Source organism: Phascolarctos cinereus, unplaced genomic scaffold (assembly GCF_003287225.1).
Source record: "Phascolarctos cinereus isolate Bilbo 61053 unplaced genomic scaffold, phaCin_HiC Scaffold_3;HRSCAF=262, whole genome shotgun sequence".
Lineage (NCBI taxonomy): Eukaryota > Metazoa > Chordata > Mammalia > Diprotodontia > Phascolarctidae > Phascolarctos > Phascolarctos cinereus.
The window spans coordinates 234,498,834-234,525,513 of NW_027555736.1; the positions used below are offsets into that span (position 1 = coordinate 234,498,834).

The 26,680-nt window shown below is 39.3% G+C and overlaps 1 protein-coding gene across 1 annotated transcript in view; it reads right to left on the reverse strand.

The window, feature by feature from the left end:
* Positions 1–26,680, reverse strand: part of TBPL2 (TATA-box binding protein like 2) — a 77,050-nt gene that overhangs the window by 34,527 nt on the left and 15,843 nt on the right. Inside the window, exons 4-6 of the mRNA XM_020986156.2 lie at positions 17,394–17,485; positions 10,759–10,926; positions 6,331–6,425 (exon numbers count right to left, since the gene is read on the reverse strand). Of these exons, the coding sequence (XP_020841815.2) occupies positions 6,331–6,425; positions 10,759–10,926; positions 17,394–17,485 (355 nt within the window). The remainder of the gene's footprint in view (positions 1–6,330; positions 6,426–10,758; positions 10,927–17,393; positions 17,486–26,680) is intronic.

The following is a 26,680-nucleotide window of genomic DNA, read 5'->3' on the forward strand; positions in this document are numbered from 1 at the left end:
ACCAATTGCCACACTTGGGACAAGCAAGCCAATCTAGCTGAAGCAGAAGGCATCCTGAAGGTGAGATAGGAGGCAGCACATGCCACACAAGTAAGCTACTACCACCAACTTTGAACACCATTTCCCTTCAAACATTGATGAACCCAAAAGACTTCAGAACAGCAGTAACCCCCAAACCAGCTTCTAAGTTTATCTCTTACAGCTATCCTCAAGGGGAAAAAAAATCATTGTGGAAAAAAGGAGCCATCTTTCTCATCACTACTAGCAATAGTTGCTGACCAATTGTGACCAACAGGAAGATGGACATAGAAGTCTTGGGAATGGCAAAACCCCTCTCCCCAGACTACCATCCCTGCCTCCATTAGCATAGCCCTCGTAGCATTGTCAAATGGTTCAACATCAGAAAGTGACATGATTTTATCAGTGGAAATGGCATTAAAGAAGAGGCATCACCATCTGTTTAGCTGCTGTACTCTGAGGATCAAGGTATTTTTCCATCTGACTTACAGCTGAAACCTTTATGTATTGTCTCCCTCATTAGAATATAAGTTCTTTGATAACAGGGACTTCTTGCCTTTTTATTTGTATTCCCAGTGTTTAAAATAGTGCTTTATACATCCTAAGTACTTAATAAATGCTTTATTCATTCATTTATCAACAGACTGACAAGAGTTCCACAGGATCACAGATTGTTAATGGACTTTGTTCTGCACAGCTATGAACTTAGAGGTTTACTGAAGTACAGGGAAAAAGAATCTTGGTATACATGTCTGGGGAGGCGGTATGTAGAGAAACTGTTAGTTATGTAAGGGAAGGTTGCACTTACATCCCTAAGGACATTATAGCCTAACCTAAAAGTGGGGTTCCAAGTTTGGCGTTTCAGAGAGTAATTTATATTGTATCATATATATATATATATATATATATATATATATATATATATATATATATATATATATATATATATATATATATATTTTACTTTTCTCTTACCAGAGAAACAAAAGAAAAACTTGACATAGATTTCTTGTACCCTATCAGGCTTCTTGACACATGGGCATATATCCTCCTTAGGCATAATCTAAACTGCAAGACGTATAATAGATAACAAAAAAGATTTCACAACTTTTTAATTTTTAAGTGCAGTTCTATTTTGGAACTCACTCCTAGGAGTTTGGAAACACACCAATTTGTATTAAAAGATTTTGCGTTTCATTGGAAATATGAAATTCTCTTCCACCCCACCCCTCTTTTCAAACATTTTCTTTAGATATAAAACCAAAGCTGATTTCCTGAAGAATATTCACTTCAAGCTCGTATCACACCATATAGTATTATGTTTTGGCTCCCCCTGGAGGGCAACAAATGTCCAACAACTAGAAGGAAGAAAATTATAATACAAAATTTTAGAGCCAGAAGGGACCATTGATATTATCTAATTCAACCCCCTATTTCACTGATGAGAAAACTGAGCCATAGAGAGGTAAGATATAGAAGAGCAGGGACTAGAGACATTGTGGTACAGTGAAAAGAACGCTGGATTTACTCAGAGAACCTCAGTTCAAATCTTGATTTTGTTACCAGATATGTCCCAGAGATCTCAAATTTAATGTGCTCAAAATAGAATTCATTATCATTAACTCAAATTACATCCTTCTTCCAAACTTTTACAAAGTGCACCACCATTCTTCCGTTATACAAGTTCATACCCTTGGAGTCCTCTATCCTCCATAGCCACTTGGCAAGTTTTGTCAAATTTGCCTTCATAAACTTCATATTCTTACCTCTGCCTCCTTCTGTCCACTCACTACCCTAGTTCAGTCCCTAATCACTGCTCCCTTGCCTTGTCTATTACAATAATCTCCTAATTGTTTTCCCTGCTTCCAACCTCCCTCAAATCCATCCTCCTCACAGCCGTCAAAACGATATTCTCCATCACTCCCTTGCTCCAGAAACTTTTCAGTTTGGAATTTAAAACTCTTCAAAATATCTCCAGCTTATCTTTCCAGGCTCATCCCATCATTACTCACTCTACAATAGTGGTGTCAAACTCATTTAAAAACAGATCACTAAATCATACATAAGGATCCCTGTTGGTGGCACATTGACTTAGAAAACCTCACGTTAACCTTATTCATGCTTTATTGTATTTTTACACATGTTGTTAAAATATTTCCCAATTACAGTTTAATCTTGTTTGGGCTGAACTCTGAAGTGCTATGTACCACGTATGTCAGCAGAAGGTGCTCTACTGTATCAACAAACTGTCTTACTGGCTGTTCCATTTCCTGTCTCCATGACTTGGCATTCTGAGAAGGTCTTCCCTCCTCACTTCTGCCTCCAAAAATCCCCAGCTTCCTTCAAAGCTCAGTCCTAAGTATCATCTCTTCTACAAGGTCTAGCCTGATCCCTGTGGTTTCTAGGGCTCTTTCCTCACCTCCACACCCCAGGAGTTGTCTGTGTTTATTTAGAATTTACTTTATCTGGATTCATGTTGTTTCTCTCCAGTAAAATCATTAGTTTGGCTCCTTGCTGAGAGACACGAACTTCACCAGGATGACACAAAGAACTCCTATTTGCTCTCCATGACTAGTGTGCATCACAAAGATAATTAGACTCTTTTTTTCAGTCAATTAGGGTTAAGTGACTTGCCCAGGGTCACACAGCTAGTAAGTGTCAAGTGTTTGGTCTGAGGTCAGATTTGAACTCGGGTCCTCCTGACTTCAGGGCTGGTGCTCTATCCACTGGGCCACCCAGCTGCCTCATCTATTTCCTTTTAAGAGCCCAAGTCAGCAACAAGTGATTCTAAGAAATGGAAGCTTCCAATCTTGGTGTTTAACCTTATGAGTTCAAGAGTTCCTGACTCAGGTGCTAGCTGCCCAGCAGATTTATCATGGTTCTTAGATAAGATTACCCATGGTAAGGCTGTCCTGTAGCTGAAGGATTAGAAGCCATGCCCTTCCACTGCTAGATTTGTGCCTTAGAGTGTTTAGGTCCACGGTGAATATCAAATATCAGTTCAGCAGTCCCACAAAGCTTTCTTTATCTTCCAAGGAGAGAATGATGACCATAATGGAGGTATTTGCAATGTTTTACATATTTTTAAGGTATACCTGAGATTCTCTTATACCGTATGGAGTTTCGGTAGTAGAGAACGTGAAAAGCTGTCCTATATCAGATAACTACATTGTTTAGTCATTGAGTACCTTTTCTAGAAGGGATACTGTTATCATATTTTGGGAAGACTATTGATAGGAGCCATACCTAAGCTTTATTTTGGATATTTTCTTGGACTTAGTCGGAGGTAAGCCAGAGAAAACCTGACCTCCCCTTCCATCCCACTCTATGTTCATGCTTTCCCCCAGGATCGAATATTAGTCTACATAAAACTGGCACTCTACCCTTTGAATCACGGTACAAATGTAATTCCCAGCAGCTACCCTCATTCATATCAGTGAAGATGTAGCTTTTAATAACCTTCCCTCAAACGATATTTATTAAACATCTCTTGTATTTTTCCAAGTCTCATGTTTCTATTAAATTTACTGTTGCCAAAAATTGAAAGAACAAAGAGTAGCCACTAAAGATGCTAGATTAGGAAAAAATGAAAACAAAACTATCATTTTGGGGGAGGAGCCAAGATGGTGGAGAGAAGCCTGAACTCTCCCCAATTTCTCTTGGAAACGTTAAATCAAGTCTCTCAAAGAATTCTGGACGACAGAATCCACAAAAAGACAGTGAAACAATTTTCCAGCCCAAGATAACTTAAAGGACTTCAGGAAAAATCTGTCTCACCTGGTCAAAAGGGGAGCACAGCCCAGCTCAGACAGTGTCCAGGCAAACCAGGGGAAGGCTCTTAGCCACAGCACACATCAGCAACTGAGGTCCCTTGGTCCTGGCTCAGAAGGCCAGTGGCACAGCGGGACTGCTGTAAGGCCTCCACCCCCCAGTGCAGAAAGCAAACTGCCAGTTCCGGAACCCCAGCACAACAGGTGCAACTAGGCCAGATCACCCCAGCACAGTGAGCAAGCCATGAACCCTGGAGGCCCTTTTGCAGAAAGTCAGTGACCAGGTCCCTGGCCCCCAGCGCAAGAAGGCTTGAGAGAGTTCTCCCTGTTTCCCCCACCCCTACCCCTTGTCCCAGGAGCAGAGTTAAACTTTACGTCATGAAATCAGCTTTTAAAAATGAGCAAAAACCAGAAATGAACCCTGACCATAGGAAGCTACTATAGTAACAGGGAAGATCAAAACACAAACTCAGAAGATGACAACAATATTGAAAAGCCTGCCTACAAAGCCTCAAAAGGGGAACATGAATTATTCTCAAGCCCAAAAAGCCTTAAGGTGGATCAATGGAATAGATCAGGTACACAAGACCCACTGTTTGATAAACCCCAAGACTCCAGCTTCTGGGATAAAAACTCACTATTTGACAAAAACTTCTGGGAAAACTGGAAAACTATATGGTTTAAGGTCTCGGGCAACTCAGCAGAACACCTTTACACACAAAATCCTCCAGGGGAACACTTTCAACAGGGCCAGGAAGGGAAAGATACTTAGGAATCTTTCTCCCTACAGTCAAGATGCTCTGGGAGGTGATGAGGCCCTGTCTCCTCTTTTCAAGTATAATACAGTTTTATAGAGTGTTTTTGTTTTTTGGTGAGGCGATCAGGGTGAAATGACTTGCCCAGGGTCACACAGCTAGTAAGTGTTAAATGTCTGAGGCTGGATTTGAACTCGGGTCCTCCTAACTCCAAGGCCAGAGCTCTATTTACTGCCCAGTTTTATAGTTTTGAGGGCAAATTCCAAATGCCACCAGCAGAACCTCTGGTTCTTTGTTCCTATGTGCAGACTGTAGGGACCTATAGCATGGGGAAAGAGTCTGCCCTTCCTCCTCAGACTTGCTTTCTGTGCTCTCTTGTTACTAGTGATAGGTATACTTATTTACTCACATGATTTGGAACAACATCAAAAGTCATAGTAACTTTTTGGACAAAATTAAAATCTCATGTACGGTAAAACCTTATGGTTTTTCTTACCTCAAGGGCAGGTGGAAAAGGCTGATCTGACTTAGCTAAGTTTAAATTATGAAGTATTTGAAGAACGTTTTTTATTGACTTTACATACACATGGTAACACTAATTATACTAATGATGTTATTCAGTAGAGGTTCTTTGGGACATAACTTTAATGAATTATTTGAATTATTTATAATAATCTCTGTATTGAAAAGTTTGTTCACTTGATTTTGTGTGTTTGGAAATTGCTTGCATCAAAACCCATCTATAAGTAAGCAGATGTGTCTTAAGAGAGTTGTGCAAGGCTCAGAGGAGCTAAGTGACTTAGCCATGATTGCACAACTAGTAAGCATTAGGGGCAGGAACTGTCTTTAATGACATCAAGTCCAATAGGCTGCCTTCTTTTGTTCACTTAAGTTGGCTAAATATGTCTAACATAAATTATCCATTTGATTTAAAGGCAATATGGAAGAGTGGAAAGAATGCTACATTTGGAGTTAAAAGATACCAGGGTTACAATCTCCCTTTTGGGACTTACTAGGTAGATGTCCACTGGTAAGTCAGTTCTCTAAACATCAGTTTATTCATTTTGCAAACAGGACAACCCTCATAGTATTTACCTTAGTATAGGTAGAACACTTTGCTACCTTTAAAGTGCACCCTCTCTCTCTCTCTCTCTCTCTCTCTCTCTCTCTCTCTCTCTCTCTCTCTTTTTCTCTCTTTCTCCTCCCCCACGTAATATACATAAAAATATATACACATACACACATACATTTAGCAACTACTATCAGTATTAAAAAGGCTGTCAAGACAAAAGTCAACTTCAGGTAATGTGTATCTGAATTACACATTCTAGACCAGTGGGATTAATATGAAGGGGTTTTTTTTTTGGTTGTTGTTCAATAGTTTACAGTTGTGTCTGATTCTTCATGACCAAATTTGGAGTTTTCTTGGCAAAGATACTGGAGTAGTTTGCCATTTCCTTCCCCAGCTCATTTTACACATAAGGAAACTGAGGCAAGCAGGGTTAAATGACTTGCCCAGGGTCACAAAGTGAGTGTGTAAGGGCAGATTTGAACTCAGGAAGATGAGTCTTTCTGACTCCAGGCCCAGTACTCTAACCACTGTGCCACCTAGCTGCCCCAAATGAAGTTTTACTGTATGTCAAAAGTATTGAAATCACCAAATACACACACACACACACACACACACCACACACACACACACATATATGTATTTATTTACAGATAGCTAGAAGGACAAACAAGTAATTGCATTTGTGTAGAAGATAGCAGATATTTCTAGAACTTACCTGTTAATACCACTTTTCCAGATACAAAGATAAGCAAGACAATTCTTGGCTTCACCATTCTATAAATGAGGCCAGGAAATAGTTCAGGTTCATAACTGTTATGATAGCAGAGGAAAAGATTATAAGTCCTTGACAACTATTTTCATTTCATATTTAAAACTCAGAACATAAAATTACATCTTACACCATCTTTGAGAATACCACTTGCATAATATCAAGGAAGATATACATGTAACCTATTATTAAGGAGCACAGAGTTTCAGATCTGGAGGAGCTCTCAGAGGCCGTCTGGCTCAATCTGAACATCTTACACTCTCAAATAAAAACTCTCTCCACAATATAATCATCAAGTAGTCATCTAGCCTTTGTCAGAAGATGTCCAGGGAAGGGAAACCCACTACCCCATAACAGCTGAATAGTTTTACCTAATAGTAGAATGTCTCATTTAACAATATCTAACGCTTCAAAAACTATTGATCTCTTTAGGTTATTGATTTTAATATGTGCCATCTTAAAGCAATCTGAATATAAATTCATCAACTAATTTAATTCAAGTGGAACATAATCTTGATATGAATTTGAATGTAATAGAGGCAAACCTATGAGTCTTCCTGAACTTTGAGGGTCTGGGCCATGTCCTCTGTACTTAAGGTCTTGGTGCTTTAGGATGATAATGGTGAATTTGGAGTAGTCCCCAGGGACCTCTCACCCCCTCAGTATGAAGACTTGAAAAAAGCTCAACATGAGTCAGCACGACCTTGGCTGCCCAATCTCAGGGTGTGTCAGCGCAAATACAATATTCTTAAGAACTCCTATTCCCATGTTTCTATATACTGGGCAGACCACGTCCAGTGTTGCATTCAGTTCTGGGCACTACAATTTAAGAGACATTAAGAAAGTGAGATATGTCCAAAGGACAATCATCAGGATGGTGAGGGGAATTCTAAGCCACATCATATGAGAAATGGGGATATTTGGCCTAGTAAAGAAAAGCATGTAGTTGTTTTTCTTTTTTTTAATATTTGAAAGGCTGTCATGTAAAAGAAGGATTAAAAGGAGCAGAGAATTGAAACATGGGGCTAGACTACACAAGGCCATTTGCTAAGCCATGGAAGTGTTGAGCTGTGACTTGGGCAGTATTAAGTTCAGGTGTACCCTGCTGTCAATAGGTAGACATTGTACAGAGACAGATTTCAGCTCAAGTAAAAGAACAAATTAAAGCTATCAATCAAAGGAATAGGTTGTTTTGTGATGCAGTGAGTGCCTTTAGAAGTGTTTGAGTAGAGGCCTGTCAAGGATATTATCAAAAGGAATTCTGAATGGAGTGAAAGATAGGACTAATTACCTCTAAACTCCCCTTGACTGCTAAGTTTCTATAAGCTACAAAATTATGCGTAAAATACATATCTGTCCTGGAAATGTGCAGCAGAAATAGCCTAAGTAAATTCCAAATGGCATCATTCCCATCCCTCCCCTTTTTGGGAAGGAGCCAAAAAGGCAAATTAGCAAAGACCGGATCATGAGGTAAAAGCGAGTATCATTCCTTTCTTCATAGGAGGGATTTGTTTTATGTATAAATAAAAATCTCATCTTCCAATGATCTACTGAGAGGTTTAATATCTTTGACTGAGCTTCATTTGGTAGTGCCACCTAAACATTTTACTTTAAATTTTGCATGTTCTTTACGGTCCTTTTTAGCCTTAAATCTACGATACCATAATACTCAGTGATCTTTGTCTTTCCTCTAACTCTGGTCTAATGAACCATAAACGGCTGTAAGGATAAACCCCTTTGCTTTTTAATTTGGCCGGTTTGTAAGTGGAGGAAACATCAGGTTCAAATCCTAGTACCTGTGTGACCCTGGGCGAGTCATTTAATTTATCTCTCACGTTCCTCATTTATACAATAAGGTGGTTGGACCAGATGGATTTAAAGGCCCTTCCCAGCTCTAAATTACTGCCCCTGTGATTCTGCTGCCATAGTCCTAACAGGGGCACATATTGAAAAGAGAAGAAGATGCCCTTTGGTCTGAGATCTCTACGTTTTCTGTACTTTGCCCTCTTGAGCTCAGGCTAGAGTCTTTTCCTCTTCCTTTTCTCTCTCCCTGTCTTCCCCTAACTGAACAGGGCTCTCTAGCAGAAAAACTGGTGGTCTCCAAGCTCTAGTCTTGGCTCTCCTATTTACTAACTGTGTGATTCAATTGTTCTGAACCTGTTAACTTATTCATGAAATAAAGGATTTGAATTAGATTAGCTCTAAGGTCTCTTCCACAGCTCTAATGATCTGTGAGTCTATGATTATCTGAAAGAAGTTATCAAAATATAGGGGCTATGTTATGGTATTTGGCTGGGGGGATATTTCTCAAGGCAGCTACAGAAGACAGAAAGAAACTTCACCCAGACATAGCTGGAGCCAGAGTTGCCAGGAAAGTCTAATTTGCTGTATAAACCAATGAAATCCTCACAGCAGAGTACATCAGAAGACATCAACTCAGAATCAGGCACCTAACATGTAGTAAGCATTTAACATTTGTGGAATTGAAACATGTGGCTAGACTACACAAGGCCATTTGCTAAGCTGTGGAAATGCTGAGCCCTGAGTTGTCAGTATTAAGTTCAGGTGCACCCAGCTACCAAATTAAACCCCATCAAATTAACATGCCAAAGAGCTAAATTAAAGCTTGGTTGATTGTGTCACCGAAAGATTATTTATTTTATAAAATAATTCCCTAGACGGTTGAGGACTATAAACTCCCCACCTTCTAACATATTACCTGTGTTAATAAAGAGCATGTATGATTTTCCATCTATGTGATCAAAATGACGCCGTAACAATTTCTAAGCAATGTCCATTATCAGTCCTCACCCCTGAGTCTCTGGAGGTCAAACCTGCAGCAGCACCTTGAAAATGAGAAGTTTGGCATCTCTAAATGCCAGGGTAACATTAGGACTTGAACCCTGAATTCAGTTCTAAGTTGGTCGATTCTCACACAGGAGACTGCTTTACTGCTCGTGGCAAATCCATCTCAAATTCATTTAAGGACAAATTGAGAGGTATCTCATCACCGGGAATAAATGTGAGGGTGGGTGAAAGGGTGAAAGGCATTTATTAAAGATCCTATAGTGTGCCATGTATTATGCTAAGAGTTTATGAATATTGTCTTATATGATTCTCAATAACAACCCTGGGAGTCAGGTGCTGTTATAATCTCCATTTTGCATTTGAGGAAACTGAGGAAGACAAAGCTTAAGTGACTTGACCAGGGCCACATAGTTGCTAAGTGTCTGAGTTGAACTTAGGTCCTCCTGATTCAAAGCCCAAGGCTCTATCCACTGCATCATCCAGCTGCACCTAAATAATGAGGTTGATTGACAACCAATAGAGTGCCTAAGGTGAGGTACCTTCTCCCCTTTCCTTCAGTCCTAGTTGGGGCAACTTTGAAAGGTTAAGTACTTTGTAAACTTTAAAATACTTTGCTATTAATACAAGAAACTGTTATTATTAAGCGTTATGATTATAATAGTGAAACATGCAGGTCCTTGAGATGTTGCTGCCACACTTCCCCATCCTTTCCCTAGAGATGTTCTCCAAAATAAGCATCCATCAGTTCCAAGTCAAATTGGCTCCAGGCTAGTTTGCACATGGCACAGAGGCTATGAGACTAGGAAGATCCTGTGCTCAGGGTATGTATCATGACCAGATGTAATCCCATAGTCAAGATAGGGTTGAGGAGTCATGAAAATGCTCTGGAGCAGAGATTCTTAACCTTTTTTATGCCACAGATTCCTTCGGTGGTTTGGTGAAGTCCACGGATTCTGTCTTAGAGTAGTGTTTGTTTTTGAGTGCAAAAAATAAAATCCATAGGATTACAAAGGAAAACAGTTATGTAGAAACATATAAATTTTTACATACACTTCATGTATATATGTATATATTTATGTGTGTACACACACACACACACACACACACACACCTTGGGCTAAGAATCCTTGCAATTTAGACACAGTTAATATAGGCCCTAAAATAGGAATTAGGTGAGACTACTCACATAGCTTCACCATCTGACTCTTGTAATCTTCATTCCACAACCCCTCCCTTCCCTTCCTACACCTCCTGAATCTCTGACCCTCTGCTAACCTTATTAGTCCTAGCAAGTGAACACTCCTCTTCCCCTGCTAGTGGTGTCGCAACAAATTGCCTTGCACACAGTAGGTGTTCAATAAAGATGTTCAATAAGTCCACAGATTTTTTTAAAAAAGATTGTAAACATGGGATATGATAATTTTATAACCACTTAAGTAAGGTATCTTTATTTCTATTCTGTCTTCCAATTAAAAAAATAAACCTAACATCTTCCAAATGACACATTATATAATGAAATGAGTTTTAACTTCAAATTAACCAAGGTCATAGAGGTGGCTACCATACCTGCTGAACTGCTGATGGGTGAGCGCCAAGCTTTCCAACCTGATGGGAAACCTCATATCACAGCTTCCAACCATGTTCTGGATTTTAAAATCCAGAAATCTGGCAGGAAATCCAAGCTTTTGTACCACACGGGCAAATTTCCTTGCTGCAAGTCGAGACAATTCTTCACTGGAAAGGGGCATAAACATATGAAAGGTCTTAATATAAATTCCAAAATGGTTTTTGATTTATTTAAAACACATGTACGCATGCACGCGCGCGCACACACACACACACACACACACACACACACACACACTAGTGTGTACAATCTTCAAGGTACTGTTTTTAGGTGCTAGAAGGGGTTCTGCCCTCAAGGAGCTTATGAAGTATGTGGCTAAATAAGACATATGCACATAAAAAAAAAAACCATAAATGACATGTAAATGCTAAATGAGTGCTTGTGTGTGTGTGCGTGTGTTTGTGCGCGCGTATGTGTGTGCGCATATCTAGAGATGCACTGTTGACATTTCCAAAATATGTCCATTATATAACCTGATTATTGGATACTTTTTACTATAGATCTGCCTTTTAACTCAGACCCTGTCAACCAGATTAGAACTAGTCTGTAACCTCTGGGTGGCCAGAGCCAGACAAAGCAGGCAAGAGACAGGAGAGTCAGGAATCAAACAGAAGTTTAATTAATTTCAGAGTGAGGAAAACAGCAAGCCAAGACACATGTGTCAGAGCCCAGCCCCTAGTGTGTGTGTGTGTGTGGGGGGGCCGGGCCAAGGCAGTGCAGGGAGATCTCAATATTTATACCAATGGCTGTGTAGTGAGCTGTAGCCCTGACAATGAGGGGTAACAACAACAGCGTGAACATGGGTACTACAGGTGCTTGTCCAAGCTCAGACACCACCTGATGCCGGTGCGAAACAATTCTGGGATTTTGCTGGAGCTGGGAGCATCCAGAGGGTGAGCTCAAAGGATTATTGTTATGCCAAGGTCAAAATATGGCCTGCTTGCTGGGCCTTAGCTCTAGAACAAGAGGGTATCTCTCCTAATATCTTGACAACCCCAAATGGGAAGAAAATAGTTAGAACGTTGTAGTAAACAGAAGCGACTAGTATAGCTGTGATATTGATCAGATCTGAGTTGGGGGCAGGGGTATAGAGAAACAGAGCAGGATGTAGGAGGAAGGAAGTTGGTGAACTATGTGGATTCCTCTATCTAAAGATAGGCCTGAAACTGAAAATAAGGGAGGAAAGAAAGAAGGGGGACAGGAAGAGAGAGAGAATGGGGGGGGGAGAGAAAGGAGAAGAAGGGAGGGGGGGGAGAGGTAGAGGGGGGGAGAGGGAGGGGGGGAAAGAGAGAGAGAGAGAGAGAGAGAGAGAGAGAGAGAGAGAGAGAGAGAGAGAGAGAGAGAGAGAGAGAGAGAGAGAAAGATTCTCTGAACTAAAGGAACTTACATCTATGTAGAGGATGTAAGAGTAACGATGACATTTAATATCTGTAACCTTTTAAGCACTATATAAAAATCTCTTTTCTCTCAACAGTACAGTGAGTTACATAACGCAAGAATCACCGTCCCTATTTTATAGATGAGAAAACAGAATCAGAGAAGTGGTCCAAGTAGCTCAAAGCTACATGGCTAGGAAGTAAAACCGACTAAATCCAGTATTCTTTCTGTGGTAACACATGAGACAAACGACTTTAATTCTATGTCAAGACTTCAGTGCCAAATCATCTGGAAGAACAGAGGAGACAGAGAATTCAATATGCTTGGGTAAAGGGAGAACGAAAGCCGGGGAAAATCTTTGTTAAAGAGGGTGTATGTGAGCTGAACCTAGTATAGTCTGAGACGGAAGGCACAAGAATATTTTAATGAAGGGAACAACATGAGCCCAAGGCAGCCAACAATGGCAAAGAGTTCAGTGTGTCTGGAACATCGTTTTTGAAGAGGAGAACAGTGGATAATAAGGCTAGATTGTAGATAATGGCGCCAGATTGTGAAAGACCTTTAATGTCAGGCTAAGGAATGTGCAGGTAATTGTAGCGCTGACAATTTTTGAGCAGAACGATAAGACTTACTCTGAAACGTATAGATCAGCAGAGATTAAACTAGGAGGCCACCACAGTCATTCAGTAGTGAATGAGGGCCTGAAGTGAGGCAGTTTGAGCTGAATTAGAATCAACAAGAGTAGGTCACTGATTGGACCTCATAGGCAAAAGAGATCAAGGCATCAAGAAGAACTCTAAAGCTTTAATCATGGGTAACTAAGATGGTTTTTGGTTGTGTTCTTAACAGAAGTAGATAATAATACTTAGGGTAGCAGAGGATCATGCATTGGTTTTAGAAATTATCTTTTTTTTGGGGGGGAGGCAATTGGGGTTAAGTGACTTGCCCAGGGTCACACAGCTAATACAGAAATGTTTATCTTGAATGAATGATGGGACATTCAGTTGGAGTTCTGAAGCAAGCAGTTGAAAATCTGATTCTAGAGCTTAACAAAAAAGGTGTGGTTAGGGATAGATAGATTTAGATTTATGTATTTGAACTTCTGTGATGACTAGAGCTTAGGAGTAGATGAGATCACCAAGTGGGAAAGAGGGAATGAGTAGGTACTTCCTCCCCTTCCCTCCCCATCCAGAACTTGAACAGAATCAGGACCTAGTGAAGGAAAAATAGATGACTCCTAATATAAAACTGGATTTTTAAGCACTTGTATTGTTAAATTTTTTACATATGTGTTATAATAAAAATAGCAACTAACATTCATATAGCACTTCAAGGTTTGTAAAGCAGTTTATAAATACTATCTCAGTTTATCCTTATAACAATCCTGAGAGGTAGGTGCTATTATTATCCCCATTTTACAGATGAGGAAACTGATTCAGACAGTGGTTAAATGACTGGCCCGGGGTCACATAGCTAGTAAGTGACCAAGCCTGGAATTGAACTCAGGTCTTCCTGCTTTCACATCTGCCATTCTAACCAATGCATCACCTAGCCATTACGTACATGCACACATATATTTAAAAGCATTTAACTTGGTAGAACAAAACACAGTCTTTAAAGGTTATATTCAAACTAGGTGTGTACAATCTACATGTCAAAGTTATATAAGATTCTATGGTCTATGTGACTAGAAAACTTTGTTCAAATGAGTAATAACTGAGAGAAAAATTTAAAGACCTAAGCTCACCTCACATATTCAATGTTCCGGAGTGCCTTGAAAAGATTCTCTCAAATACTCCTATTTGTGGATGACACTGTACTATTTAAAGCAAGTCTTGAAAAACTATAAATCCTCCTTAGTGAGATCCATATGATTTGAAAAATCGGTTTGGAAAATCAAAGTGGATAAAAAACACACTGCAGACACTTTTCAAAAGAATATTCAAACTATCAACAACAATATTAAAAAATGTTCTAAATCACTAATTAGAGAAAAGCAAATTAAAGCAACTCTAAAGTTTCATCTCACACGCATCAGATTGGCAAAGATGACAAAAACAGAAAATGATAAATGTTGGAGGAGATGTGGGAAAATAGTAACACTACTGTACTGTACTATTAATGACCAAGTGAACTGGTCTAGCCATTTTGGAAAGCGATTTGGGACTATGCCCAAAGAGTCACTAAACTATGCAAATCCTCTGACTCACTGATAGCACTACTAAGCATATTCACCAAACAGATCAAAAAGAGAGGAAAAGGACCTACATGTGTGAAAATATGCATAGTAGTCCTTTTCGTAGTGGCAGAGAACTAGAGACTAAGGGGCATCTATCAGTTGGGCAATGGCTGAACAAATTATGGTATATGAATATGATGGAATATTGTGCCATAGGAAATGACGAGAGGTGGGCTTAGAGAAACTTATATAAACTGATGCAGAATGAAGTGAGGTGAACCAGAAAAATAATTTATACAATAATAATAATAATATTGTAAAGACAAATAACTTTGAAAGACATAAGAACTCTGATCAATGTAATGACCATCCATGATTCCAGAGTACTAATGATGGTGAGTGTTACTCATCTCCTGACAAAGAGGCAATTGACTCAAGATACAGAATTATACACACACACACACACACACACACACACACACACACACACACACACAAACACACATACATGTACAGATAGCATATTTTAATGAAGGTCTTGTTTTTCTTTTTTTTCCCCAATGAGGATGAAAGGGAGAGAAGGGTTGTATGTGGGTTGGGTGCTAATAAATGTGAACTGTTAAAAAAAAATCACAGGGTCCCTTCAACCAAAGCCACGTGTTGTCGCATGTTGCATTATGCTAAATTATATATTATGTAGTAATATTCTGTTTAACAAATCCCTGAACATTGCTTAAAAGAAAATCTCTTGATCAGTGCAAAAGAAAAAGCGCATATTGCTTGGATTGTGAAATATATCTTGAACAGTCCATAGAGTTAAGCTATCAATATATATGTCTTGGAAAGGCAAGGCATGTGGAATGAAATAGATTCAGGACTGAGTAGGAAGAAATGAGACCATATTACATTTGAGCGATTGCGTAGTGATTTAATGATCCCGAGCTTCTCACTTAGGAATGTAGATGACTCTAAATAATAATAATGATTAGCATTTAAATAGCACTTTAAGGACTGTGAAGCTCTTTTCTTCTGTTATTTCTTTTGATCCTTACAAAAGCCCTGGGAGGTAGGTGCCATTATTATTCCTGATTTTTATAGATGAAGAAACCAAGGCTGAGAAGAGTTAAGTGACCTGCCCAGGATCACATAGCCAGGTTACTTTTTTAATATGTATATTAGTAAAGGAAGGGGGAAAAAAGCATTGAAATTCAGGAGTAGCAGGGATGAAGGAGAGTTTGGGGGTTATTTTTTAAGACAAAGGAGATATGAGTATATCTGTAGTTAGAAGAGGTAGTCTTAATGGAAAGGGAGAAATGGAAGATGTGCGAGAGAAAGGTGATAATTTCTAGGCAAGCTCCCTTATGATGCAATAGAATAGGTAACTCTGGAAAGGTAGAAGGACAACTCTCCCTCTGAAATAGAAAGCAAAGAATGAAGAGATGAAGATCTATTGAAAGACTGATAAAGAGAAAGAAAAAGCTAAAGTAGGAAGGCCTCTATCTTCTCGACCTGAGTGATTATTAAAAATGAGGACACTAGGCATAGAGCTGAAGTAGAAAAGATCAATCACTGTGGGGATTTCAACAGGGAGTTACCTAGAGAAAAGTGAAAGGGGAGCTGAGCGGCAGCTGAGGTTAGACAACATGAATGTGTAAGAGAACCAATTAGCAATTAGTGTGCTTTTCTTCAAAAATCCTAGGCAGCTTGGGAACTCATGCTAAGAAAGCAGATGGTAGAATTTACATAGGATTGGGAGTTTGCAAGGTATAGACGGGTTAGGACAAGGAATTCTGAGGCATCAGCAGGAGTCAGATTGAACGACCCCAGTGGAGATACACCTTATTTGGAGGGGACAAGTGGACAGTTCAACCCCCTGCAATATGGTTTCTTTCCCTACCTTAAATTGCTGTGACAAAGAGTCAGGTGGGGCTAGGAGGGGGCTAGTGCACAGGTTGGATAAGGCCTAAAAATAACATAAGACTGCTAGATGAGTACTAGTCCTGACTCTATCAACTATTCATATATCTTTGGGAAAGCCACTTCCTTTGGGCTTCATCTAAATCGAGAAGACTGGCATAGACAAACACCATTCTTTCCAGCTATTCCAGCCCCAAGATCAATGATCTGTGACTGGAGGTCACAATGAAGAAGCAGAATGGGTTCAATAGAAATGAAAGAACAGAAATTAGTGGCCTGGGAGGGTAACTTCAGAAGTTAAGATCTTAGAAGTCAAGCAGGTGGGTTTTGGGTAAGGACAAAATATTAGTTGTTTTTTGTTTTGTTTCATTTTTTTAATTAGCAGCAATAAAGTCTAACATTTAAACTGAACCCTTGGGATACAACCACTGTGCTTTGCTTTAGGACATTTTTTGAAAGACTATTTCCCTATCTCAATCTGGAAATGCTGTGATCACTCACAGGCCTAATCCCTATTCTAATCAAGACAGAAACTTTGCCTTATTCCATTTCTGACCTGGGCCAGTTTGAATCTCCTTAGGCAGCATGGAATTGGGTAGTGACAAAATGAATAGAGTGCCAGGCCTGGAGTCAGGAAGACTCACCCATCCTGAGCTCAAATCTGAATTTAGACACTTACTAGTTATGTGACCCTGGGCAAGTCACATAACCCTGTTTGCCTCAGCTTCCTCTTCTGTAAAAAAAAAAAAGCTGGAGAAGGAAATAGCAAACCACTCCAGTATTTCTGCCAAGAAAACCCCAAATGGGGCCAGGGAGAGTCAGACAGAACTGAAAACGACTGAACAACAACAAAAGACAGTGTGGTGGCACCCTGCTCCCTGGGGCTCCATGTGTCAGTGCTGAACTTAGGGCAGATACCTGATTGGCATAGCCCATTATACCTCAGAACTCCAGAGCTCAGGTAACCTGCCAGCCTCAGCTTCCTGGGGAACTGGAGTTACAGTATGTGTCACTGCACCTGGCCGGAACCACATTTTTCTAATAACGCCACCCAATTTAGGTGCGATTCATTTTTTGGGGTGATAACACGGGGGTCGGTACCTTTTGGCTCCCGTGCAGACCATTTTCCCGGAACTAAATATAAGTGCCGTTGTCCTGGGCTCTCGAATCCTCATTATCACAGCAGCAAATCTCTATGGTCAAAAGGCGCAACAAGAATTCATTTCCTTTTCACGAATTACAAGCCATCATCTCATTAAATACTCAGTAACATCACATTGGTAATTTAAAAAAAGAAAGCAGAATCTTAAGACGTAAAAAAGGTTTTTCCTTCTGAGGAGTTATTTTATCAGCTTATCTAGACATCAGAGGTATTTTCAAAGACAAAGATGAAATCCTACTTCACTTTTCTTGGCTGTGATTTTCACCTTTGCTGAAGACAGGCAGAGTAGACTTTAGACAAGATAATACAACAACGTTTTCAGTCACTTTTTTTTTTAATTCCTCTGTTGTACCTCCCTCTCCCTTTAAGGATGCCATATCTTCTCCCATTCAAAATCTCCCCCAAAAAGAACTCGAGCTGGTTCAAATCCAGGTGAAAATGATAGTAAAGCTTGGTGTGCAGCAACTTCCAAGGTACTAACTTTTAATGGACAAAAGGAGAATTTATGTATTAGCCAGTACTGTATGGGAGATATTTGGGAGTAGGCCAGAGCCAGCCTCAGAGTGTAGATTCAAGCCATACCTGCTGTAAACTCAGGCAAATTATTTAGCCTCTTACTTTCTCAGGCAGTAACTTCTCTAAGACTGGTGAAGGGAGTTCCCTCATTGGAAGTTCTCTACACAACTGAAAGTCTGTGTCAAAGAAAAAAAAAGGAGGCTGGGAGCAAAATTAGCAAACATTTTGTTAAGGCCTTATTTAATAGAATGTTTACATTTCTATCAGAGGCATTTTAGAGTAAAGGAAATAGAATTTGTTCCCTGGGGCAAAGAAATTCATAGCTGTAGGCAGCCCCAAGTAAAATATGAGAATTGAGTCCTAGGACGTGTTCTATATTCTGGGTGCCAATCGGCTGAAACCAGCCTCTAACCTGAGTATGGCTGGGGAGCCAGACAAAGCAGGCTAGAGACAGGAGAGTCAGGAATTAAACAGAAGTTTAATTTCAAAGTGAAGGAAATGGTTTGCAAGAAAAGACACATGTGCTGGAGCCCTGCCCCTAGTGCAGGGACCCAAGGCAATGTGGGGAAATCTCAGTACTTTTACCAATCAATGGCTGCACAGTAAGCTGTAACAGCTACGATGAGTCAAGTTTGATTCATAGCAGGGCTTCATAACCAGAACATAGGTACTTGTCTGAGCTTATCTGAACTCAGAGAATACCTGGTACTGGTCAAAGCAATACAATAATTATATGCCAGAGGGTGAACGCAAAGAATTGTTGTTATGCCAAGTTCAGGGCATAGCTTGCTTGCCAGGCCTTAGTTCTGGAAAACAGGGCGCCTCCTGTTTTCTTGACATTTCCCCCTTTGGCCAAGAGGCAGGTATAAATCCAAGATGCCACAAGAGGCCAGGTGGGCCAGGATGAGATGTTGCCCAGGGGAGAGGGGGTCAGTTCCTTGAGGGGACCTATTGCAGAAGTATGTCCTAGGTATCACTGCTAGCCATTGTTTGCTTACAAGTAGAAAAAAAGAGGAGGGAAAAAAAGAGAATGTAGAGGGAAGACATGCCAACACACACTCGAATCAGGTCCTTCCTAGTTAGGCACACAACAAAATGGAAGAGGAAAAAAAAAACTAGGACAGTGTACTCAGCCCTCATCCAGAATCTTGGAACAGCTGTCTCATCTGGATGTCAGCTACTTCTGGGCCCATACTAGACCAGCTCTGAGGTTCCTGGAGGGTTCTGCCATCCACTCAGGAGTAGGGGCTTTCTTCAGATGCCTCAGGGCTACATACCCATAAGTTTGACAGCTGGGGGACTAGGCAGAAGGACCTGGTAGGGGCCCTTAGAAACAATATTGATGGCCAATTTTCAGATAGGATATATGGGTTGCTTGAGATGTACAATTGTGAGAAAACCCTTGCATCAATCTTTGAATTTGAGTTTCCGGTTAGCATAACATGGTCCTTAGTTAAGGGTCTCTAAACAACATATAGAGACCATCCAGCCACAGGTTTTGCTAGGTTCAAACAATGCAATAAAGTTTTCTCAAGAGTCCCATAATTGCATAGTTACATTAAGTCAGGTACAGATCAAACTATTTAGAGGGCTCACAATGGACTAGTTTTGCAAAGGAAGATTGATATATCACCAAGAAAATTTAAACATAAACATCTTGAAACAAAAGACTAAAGCAACACAATGATTATCAACCATATTAACTAATATCAAGTCTCCTTGTATCCTAGTAACCCATACTCAATGTTCATGTAACCAGCACATTTTGAGTCCCAGATGTCTTATGTAGTTATCTGGTTCTTAGATATCTTTTCTTGGACAATAGGCTTTATTCTCAGGACACCTCTGGTTCCAAATCTAGAGGTTCCTAGATAATTCTGACTTGCTATAATCTTACTATAATTTAATATAATCATTTAAATCTGATTCTCCAGTCTTGAAACTTCAGAGAATTTCAATTTATATACTGTTTGCTGTTTTTATCCATGCCTAAATCCTGTACCTGATATAAGAATAGTTAAAAAATTTGTGAGGGTCCAACTGCAAAATGAACTCTTCTGCTCTTTAAGATTATCAGACATACCTTAAAATAATTTCACTTTCTTTACCATTACCCATACAATTCATGTGTAAAATCCAATTTTGAGAACTTATTACCAAAACATGCTCAAAGCCTGAATTTCAATGATGGATAAATTTTGGAAGCCAATCACATACATTAGTATAGAGTTCTTCAAGAAAACAGTCTAATCCTATTGCTTTTCTCCAAATTTACTATTCCATTTAATCAGAAAACTTTCACATTACATCTTTGTCTGATTATTTTGCTTAATCATTTCCCCTTTAGGAGAATATCATCCCTCTGTTATACTTTGACCATAATACAGATTAAAATCATAAGATGCTTATATTTGCATCCTATTATAGTAACTCAGATGTTTCAGTATCAATCTATTATTTCGTAGATTTAGTATTGTAGTTAAAAAATTTCTTGATTTTAGAAATTTGCTATTTTTAAAAGGAAAAAGAGGGACATAGTTATAACAACGTCAGATATCATAACGGGGGGAAACTTCCTTAGCTCTGTTTGATTTGAGGTGTGAGTCATCTCTGACAGCCAATCATGTAATCACAGGGTGTTAAAAGCAAGGTTCAAGACTAACCAAGTGGGAATTGCCCTTTTTAGAAAGGAAATAGCACAATGGAGAAATAGAGTAGAGGCAGCTAGGTGGTGCAGTAGATAGAGCACTGGCCCTGGATTCAGGAGGAGCCGAATTCAAATCTGGCTTCAGACACATTACACTTACTAGCTGTGTGACCCTGGGTAAGTCACTTAACCCCATTGCCTAGCCGAAAAAAAAAAAAGAAATAGCGTGAGGAGGATCTTACCTAGGCTGTGCCAAGGTCATTCCCAAAACTTTTCCCAGGCACAGACATCCACCTTTAACAGTTCCCAGACTGCAGCACATGCAATTTTCTACTATTGGCTTCATGACAATTTAGACAACTATCCCTGTACCCAAAGCTCAAAACAAGAATAAATTACAGTTCCAGGCAGTCTCACTTTAAATGGCAAAATTTCACTAACCACAATCTAGGGCTTGAATATCTTTCCTGATGTTTCCGTAACAGTTAACATTTCATTTATCTTTTACTTATAAATTAAAACTACTCATATTCTGGGGCTTCAGACAGGTAGCAAATACCTGATAGTTGATTCATTAATTTGTTAAAGCTATATCTTTAAACCACTCGATACACTTTCATAATAGCCAAGAATTTCAAATAAAAATTTGCTATTATATATTACTGTTTTATAACACAATATATCTCATTAAATATTTAACAATTTTCAAATATCTTTTTATCACATCCATTTAAAAGCCCAATTCATGTGTAACAGTATCCAGATTAAAAAGCTGTTTTGTCTAATAGCATTTCTATTACAATGGTCTCTCAAATCTCATAATATAAGAGAATTTAGAAATACAGTAATAACACAAACTTCAGATGACATCAATTGCACTTCCAGATTATCACATATAAAAATCATTGATCTTATTACTTTTGTTTTGACTTTTTTTTTTGTGAGGCAATTGGGGTTAAGTGACTTGCCCAAGGTCACTCAGCTAGTAAGTGTCAAGTGTCTGGCCTGAGGCCAGATTTGAACTCAGGTCCTCCTGACTCCAGGCCTGGTGCTCTGTACACCGTGCCACCTAGCTGCCCCTCAAACTTATTACTTTTGAAACCACTTTAGAGTTATCAGGCATGGAGCAATTACTTTCAATTAGAGAAATAATAATAATATAATGTTCAGCTTATGCCAGTCACTGTGTCAAGTACTTTACAATCATTATATTTCTTTGATCCTCAAATCAACCCTGGGAGGTAGGTACCATTATTATTTTTCTCTTTACAGATCAGGAAACTGGGGCAAATAGGGACAAGATAACTTGCCTAAGATTACACAGCTAAAAAATTTCTGCAACTGGAATGTAATTCAAGTTTCCCCGCATTTTTCCAGCATTTTTTTTTAACACCTGCATTTGGGAGTCTGATCTGAGATGAGAGGGGTTACTGGGCAGAGGGTCTCTGACCTGGGGGAATCACAGGAATCTCTTTGGTTTAAGCAATCTTTTCTCTTTTCTTGGTCTGAAAGGTCAAGGAAGGATTAACAAGAGGTTGCTATAAGGTGCAAACTGCTTATCTATTTTTTTTTCTTCACCCTATGATTACTTCCAAACTAGCTGCCTTCCTTTATTGACATAGAATAATGAAGCTGTTAATCTTGCTACTACTTTTTTTACTTGCCATTCGCTTTTTATTAAAAACTTTTAGAATTTAATTCTTATTTTGCGTTAAAACAAATTCTATAGAGTGGTACCCCAAAACTTACTAAGATACTTCAGAAAGGAGTGAATTCCTGGAATTACCCCAAAGTCCCAGCAGTTTCCCCCTGCAATTTTAAAATGATTAATCTTCAAACTCCTTAATCTGCTAAAATGTTTTTAGTAGTTCCACAAACTTCAATTATGTGACTTTATTTCTATAACTCCAATGTAGCCAAAGCTAAAATGACAGGAAAAAAGTGTTTTACAGATTTTTTTCTCTCTTTTCTTATAACCTAATCTCCCTCAGAAAGCCTAAAGTGGGAGTTAGTCATGCTTACTGGGACAATTGCTTCAGCTATGAAAGGTCATTAATCTTTCCCAGAGTTCTAAACCCTCTGGCTACAGTCCTTAGAAGTTTTTCTGGCTGGTAGCATTTTACATCTTTCAAGGTAATAGAATGTGCAAACAACACAAACACAACATAGACATTTTACATTTTACAAAGACAAATACAGACAAAACAACAAGACAGATACAAACAGACACAAATAGTTCTGACAAAATGCACAGTCACAGTCTGTAGCTGAGCACATGTTTACTGGTTTAAAAAAGGCACAGAGCTAATCCAACACTCTCTGGGGGATGGGGAGGGGAACAGAGCTGGAGCAGAGCAGGTAAGAACCTCCTGGCCTGTGGAGGTCAAGGCCAAACAGTGCAAGCAGATTTGGGGAACAGAGCATGCACAAAGGATATCCTTACCAGAGAGATCTGAGATGAATCAGGGCCCCCAGAGTTTTCCTCTAAAGAATGGTAAGCTCCATCAAGGTGGGAGCTTGGAGGACTGGAGCAGGGATAAGGGCAGAGGACTCACCAGATGAGAAGGGGGCCAGACTCCGTAGAAATAAATCTCCAGTAGGAGAGTCCAATGGCCTAGCTCTGTGTCCAATCCCACCACTACCGCCCATTAATGTCAACTAGAAGAGCTGGTCTCTAACCTGTGGATGGCCAGAGCTGAACAGACCAGGCTAGAGACAGGAGAGTCAGGAATCAAACAGAAGTTTAATTGCAAAGTGAAGGAAACGGTTTGCAAGCAAGGACACGCGTGCCGGAGCTCTGCCTTTAGTGGGGGGATCGCAATACATCTACCAACGGCTCCACAGGGAGCTGTACCCTGACAATGAGAGGTAATAGCAACGATGAGACAAGTTTGATTCATAGCAAGGTTTTATAACCAGAACATGGGTACTTGTCTGAGCTTGTCTGAGCTCAGAGAATACCTGGTGCTGGTCAAAGCAATATAATAATTATATGCCAGAGTGTGACCATAAAGAATTGCTGTTATGCCAAGTTCAGGGCACAGCTTGCTTGCTGTGCCTTAGCTTCAGAAAATGGAGCGTCTCCTAATATCTTGACAAGGGCAAGATTTTCCTCTTTTCTCCAGCTTCATGAAGGAATGATTTTAAAAGCCTTTATTAATCACTAAATGTGTACGAAGTATTAACCTATGTGCTGTAGATACAAATAGAACAGTCCATGTTCTCAAGGAGCTCATATGCTAATAAGAGGACACAGCACATAGAGGAAGGTGCAGCTGTATGGCAAATGGAAAAGTCCAGTTTCTCTTAGATGGATGTAGCAGGACAGACAGTAAAGCTCAGCAGTCTGGAAATCAAGTAATACAGTTTGACTGAAATGATCAGAGAGCCTGGACATCATATTTCAAGAAATTAGCAAGGAAAACTGTCCTGTTATCTTAGATCCAAAGGGATGGATAGCAATGGAAATAATCCACCAGTCACCTCCTGAAAGAGATCCTCGAATGAAAACTCCCAGGAATATTATAGCCAAATTCCAAAGCTCCCAGGTCAGAAAGAAAAAATACTTTAAGCAGCCAGAAAGAAAAAATTCAAACATCATAGAGCCATGGCAAAATCACAAAAGATTTAGTGCTTTCACATTAAAGGAGTGGAGGGCTTGGAATATAATATTTTGGAAGGCAAAGGAACTAGGATTACAACCAAGAATCACCAACCCAGCAAAACTGAGTATAATCCTTCAAGGGAAATGCATATTTAATGAAATAAAGGACTTTCAAGCATTCCTGATGAAAAGACCAGAGCTGAATGGAAAAACTGACATTTAAACACAAGATTAAAGAGAAGCATAAAAAGGTAAATGTGAAAGAGTAATCATAAGGGACTCAATAAAATTAAACTTCCATTACATGGGAAGATGATCCATGTAACTCTTCTTTTTAATTTTTATTTTAAATTTTTTTAATTATTTTTAGGCAATTGGGGTTAAGTGACTCGCCCAGGGTCACATAGATAGTAAGTGTTATGTGTTTGGTCTGAGGCCAGATTTGAATTTAGGTCCTCCTGACTTCAGGGCTGGTGCTCTATCCACTATGGCACCTATCTGCTCCCATGTAACTCTTAAGGACTTTATCATTATTAGGGCAGTTAAAAGGAGTTTACGTAGACAGAGGGCATGGGTGAGTCGATTATGTTGGAATGATCTCTAAAAAAATAGAGCAGTAAGAAACAGGGATGCAGTGAGAGAAGGGGGAAGGGAGAGGTAGAATGGGGAAAATTTCTTACACAAAAGAGGCATAGAAAGAGCTTTTACAATGGAGGGGGAAATGAGAGGTGGTAGTTGGCAATGCTTAAACCTACTGTTATTGGAATTGATTCAAAGAGGGAAGAATGTGCACATGCACGTGCAAACACACACACACACACACACACACACACTCAGTTGTGCATAGAAGTGTAATTTACCTAGTAGGGAAATAGGTGGGGAAGGGGATAAGAGAAAGGAAGGTGGATAGTAAAAGGGAGGACAGATTAAAGGAGTCAGTGTTTAAAAGCAAAAGAGAATTTTGAGGAGGGACAGGATAAAAAGAGAGAAAGAAGAAGAAACAGAAGAAAATGGGGTGGAGGGAAATACATAGTAAGCATAACTGTGAATGTGAGTGGGACAAGCTTACCCATAAAATGGAAGTGGAGAGCAGAATGGATTAGAAACCAGAATCCAACAATATGTACAAGAAACATTCTTGAAGGAGAAAGACACACATGCACTTAAAATAAAGGGCTGGAACAGAATCTAATACATTTCAGCTGAAGTAAGAAAGGCTGGGGTAGCAATCATGATGTCAAAGCAAAAGTAAAAACAGACTTAATGAAAAGAGATAATTGGGGAAATTGCATTGCTAAAAAAATACAGTAATATCAACATTTCTTACAGCAAGTTTCTGATAAAGTCTTCATTTCTCAAATATATATCGAGTGTAGAACTGAGTCAGATTTATAAAAATAAGAGCCATTCTCCAAATAATAATTAATCAAAGGAATCGAACAGGCAGTTTTCAGAAAAAGAAACCAAAGCTATCTATAGTCATTTGAAAAAATGCTCTAAATCACTACCGACTAGAGAAAGGCAAATTAAAAAACTCTGAGGTATCACCTCACACCTATCAGAAATGACACATGCTGGAGGGGTTGAGGGAAACATAAGTACACTAATAAATTGCTGGTGGAATGTGAACTAGTCCAACGTTCTGGAGAACATTTTGGAACTAAGCTATAAAAAGGGCTATAAAACTGTGCATGCCCTTTGACCCAGCAATACTACTACTAAGTCAGTATCTTAAAGAGATTGAAGAAAAGGAAAAGGACCTATATGTACAAAAATATTAATAGCAGCTCTTTTTGTGGTGACAGAGTTGGAAATCAAAGGGATGTTCATGAATTGAGGAACAGGTGAACAAGTTGGACATATGATTGTGATGGAGTACTACTGTGCTATAAGAAATGATGAGGGAGGGGGTGTTAGAAAAACATGGCAAGAACTATATGAACTGATGCAGTGTGAAGTGAGAAGAACCAGGAAATCATTGTGCTGAGTAACAGCAATGTTGTGATGATGGTCAACTTTGAAAGGCTTGGCTACTCAGATCAATAAATACAACGATCCAAGACAGTCCCACTCATGATTAAAAAATGCTATCCATCTCCAGAGAGAGACATAATAAACTCCGATTGCAAAATGAGAGAATTTTCTCACTTTTTAAATTTTTCTTGCTTTTTGAGGGAAATGTGGATAATATGGAAATATATATTGCACGGTTTCACATGTATAATTGATATATTGCTTGTCTTCTCAGTAGGTGTAGTAGGGAGGGAGAGAATTTGGAACTCAAAATTTTAAAAGAATGTTAAAAATAAACAATAAATTAAAAACAAAAGCAAAAAGGAAAAATATGGTTAGACCTGAGCCTTAGGAATATTACTTTGGCTGTCATGTAGAGGAGTAATTGAAGAGGAAAGGCACTGAAATTAGGATGCTGTCACATTAACCTAATCAAGAGGTGATAA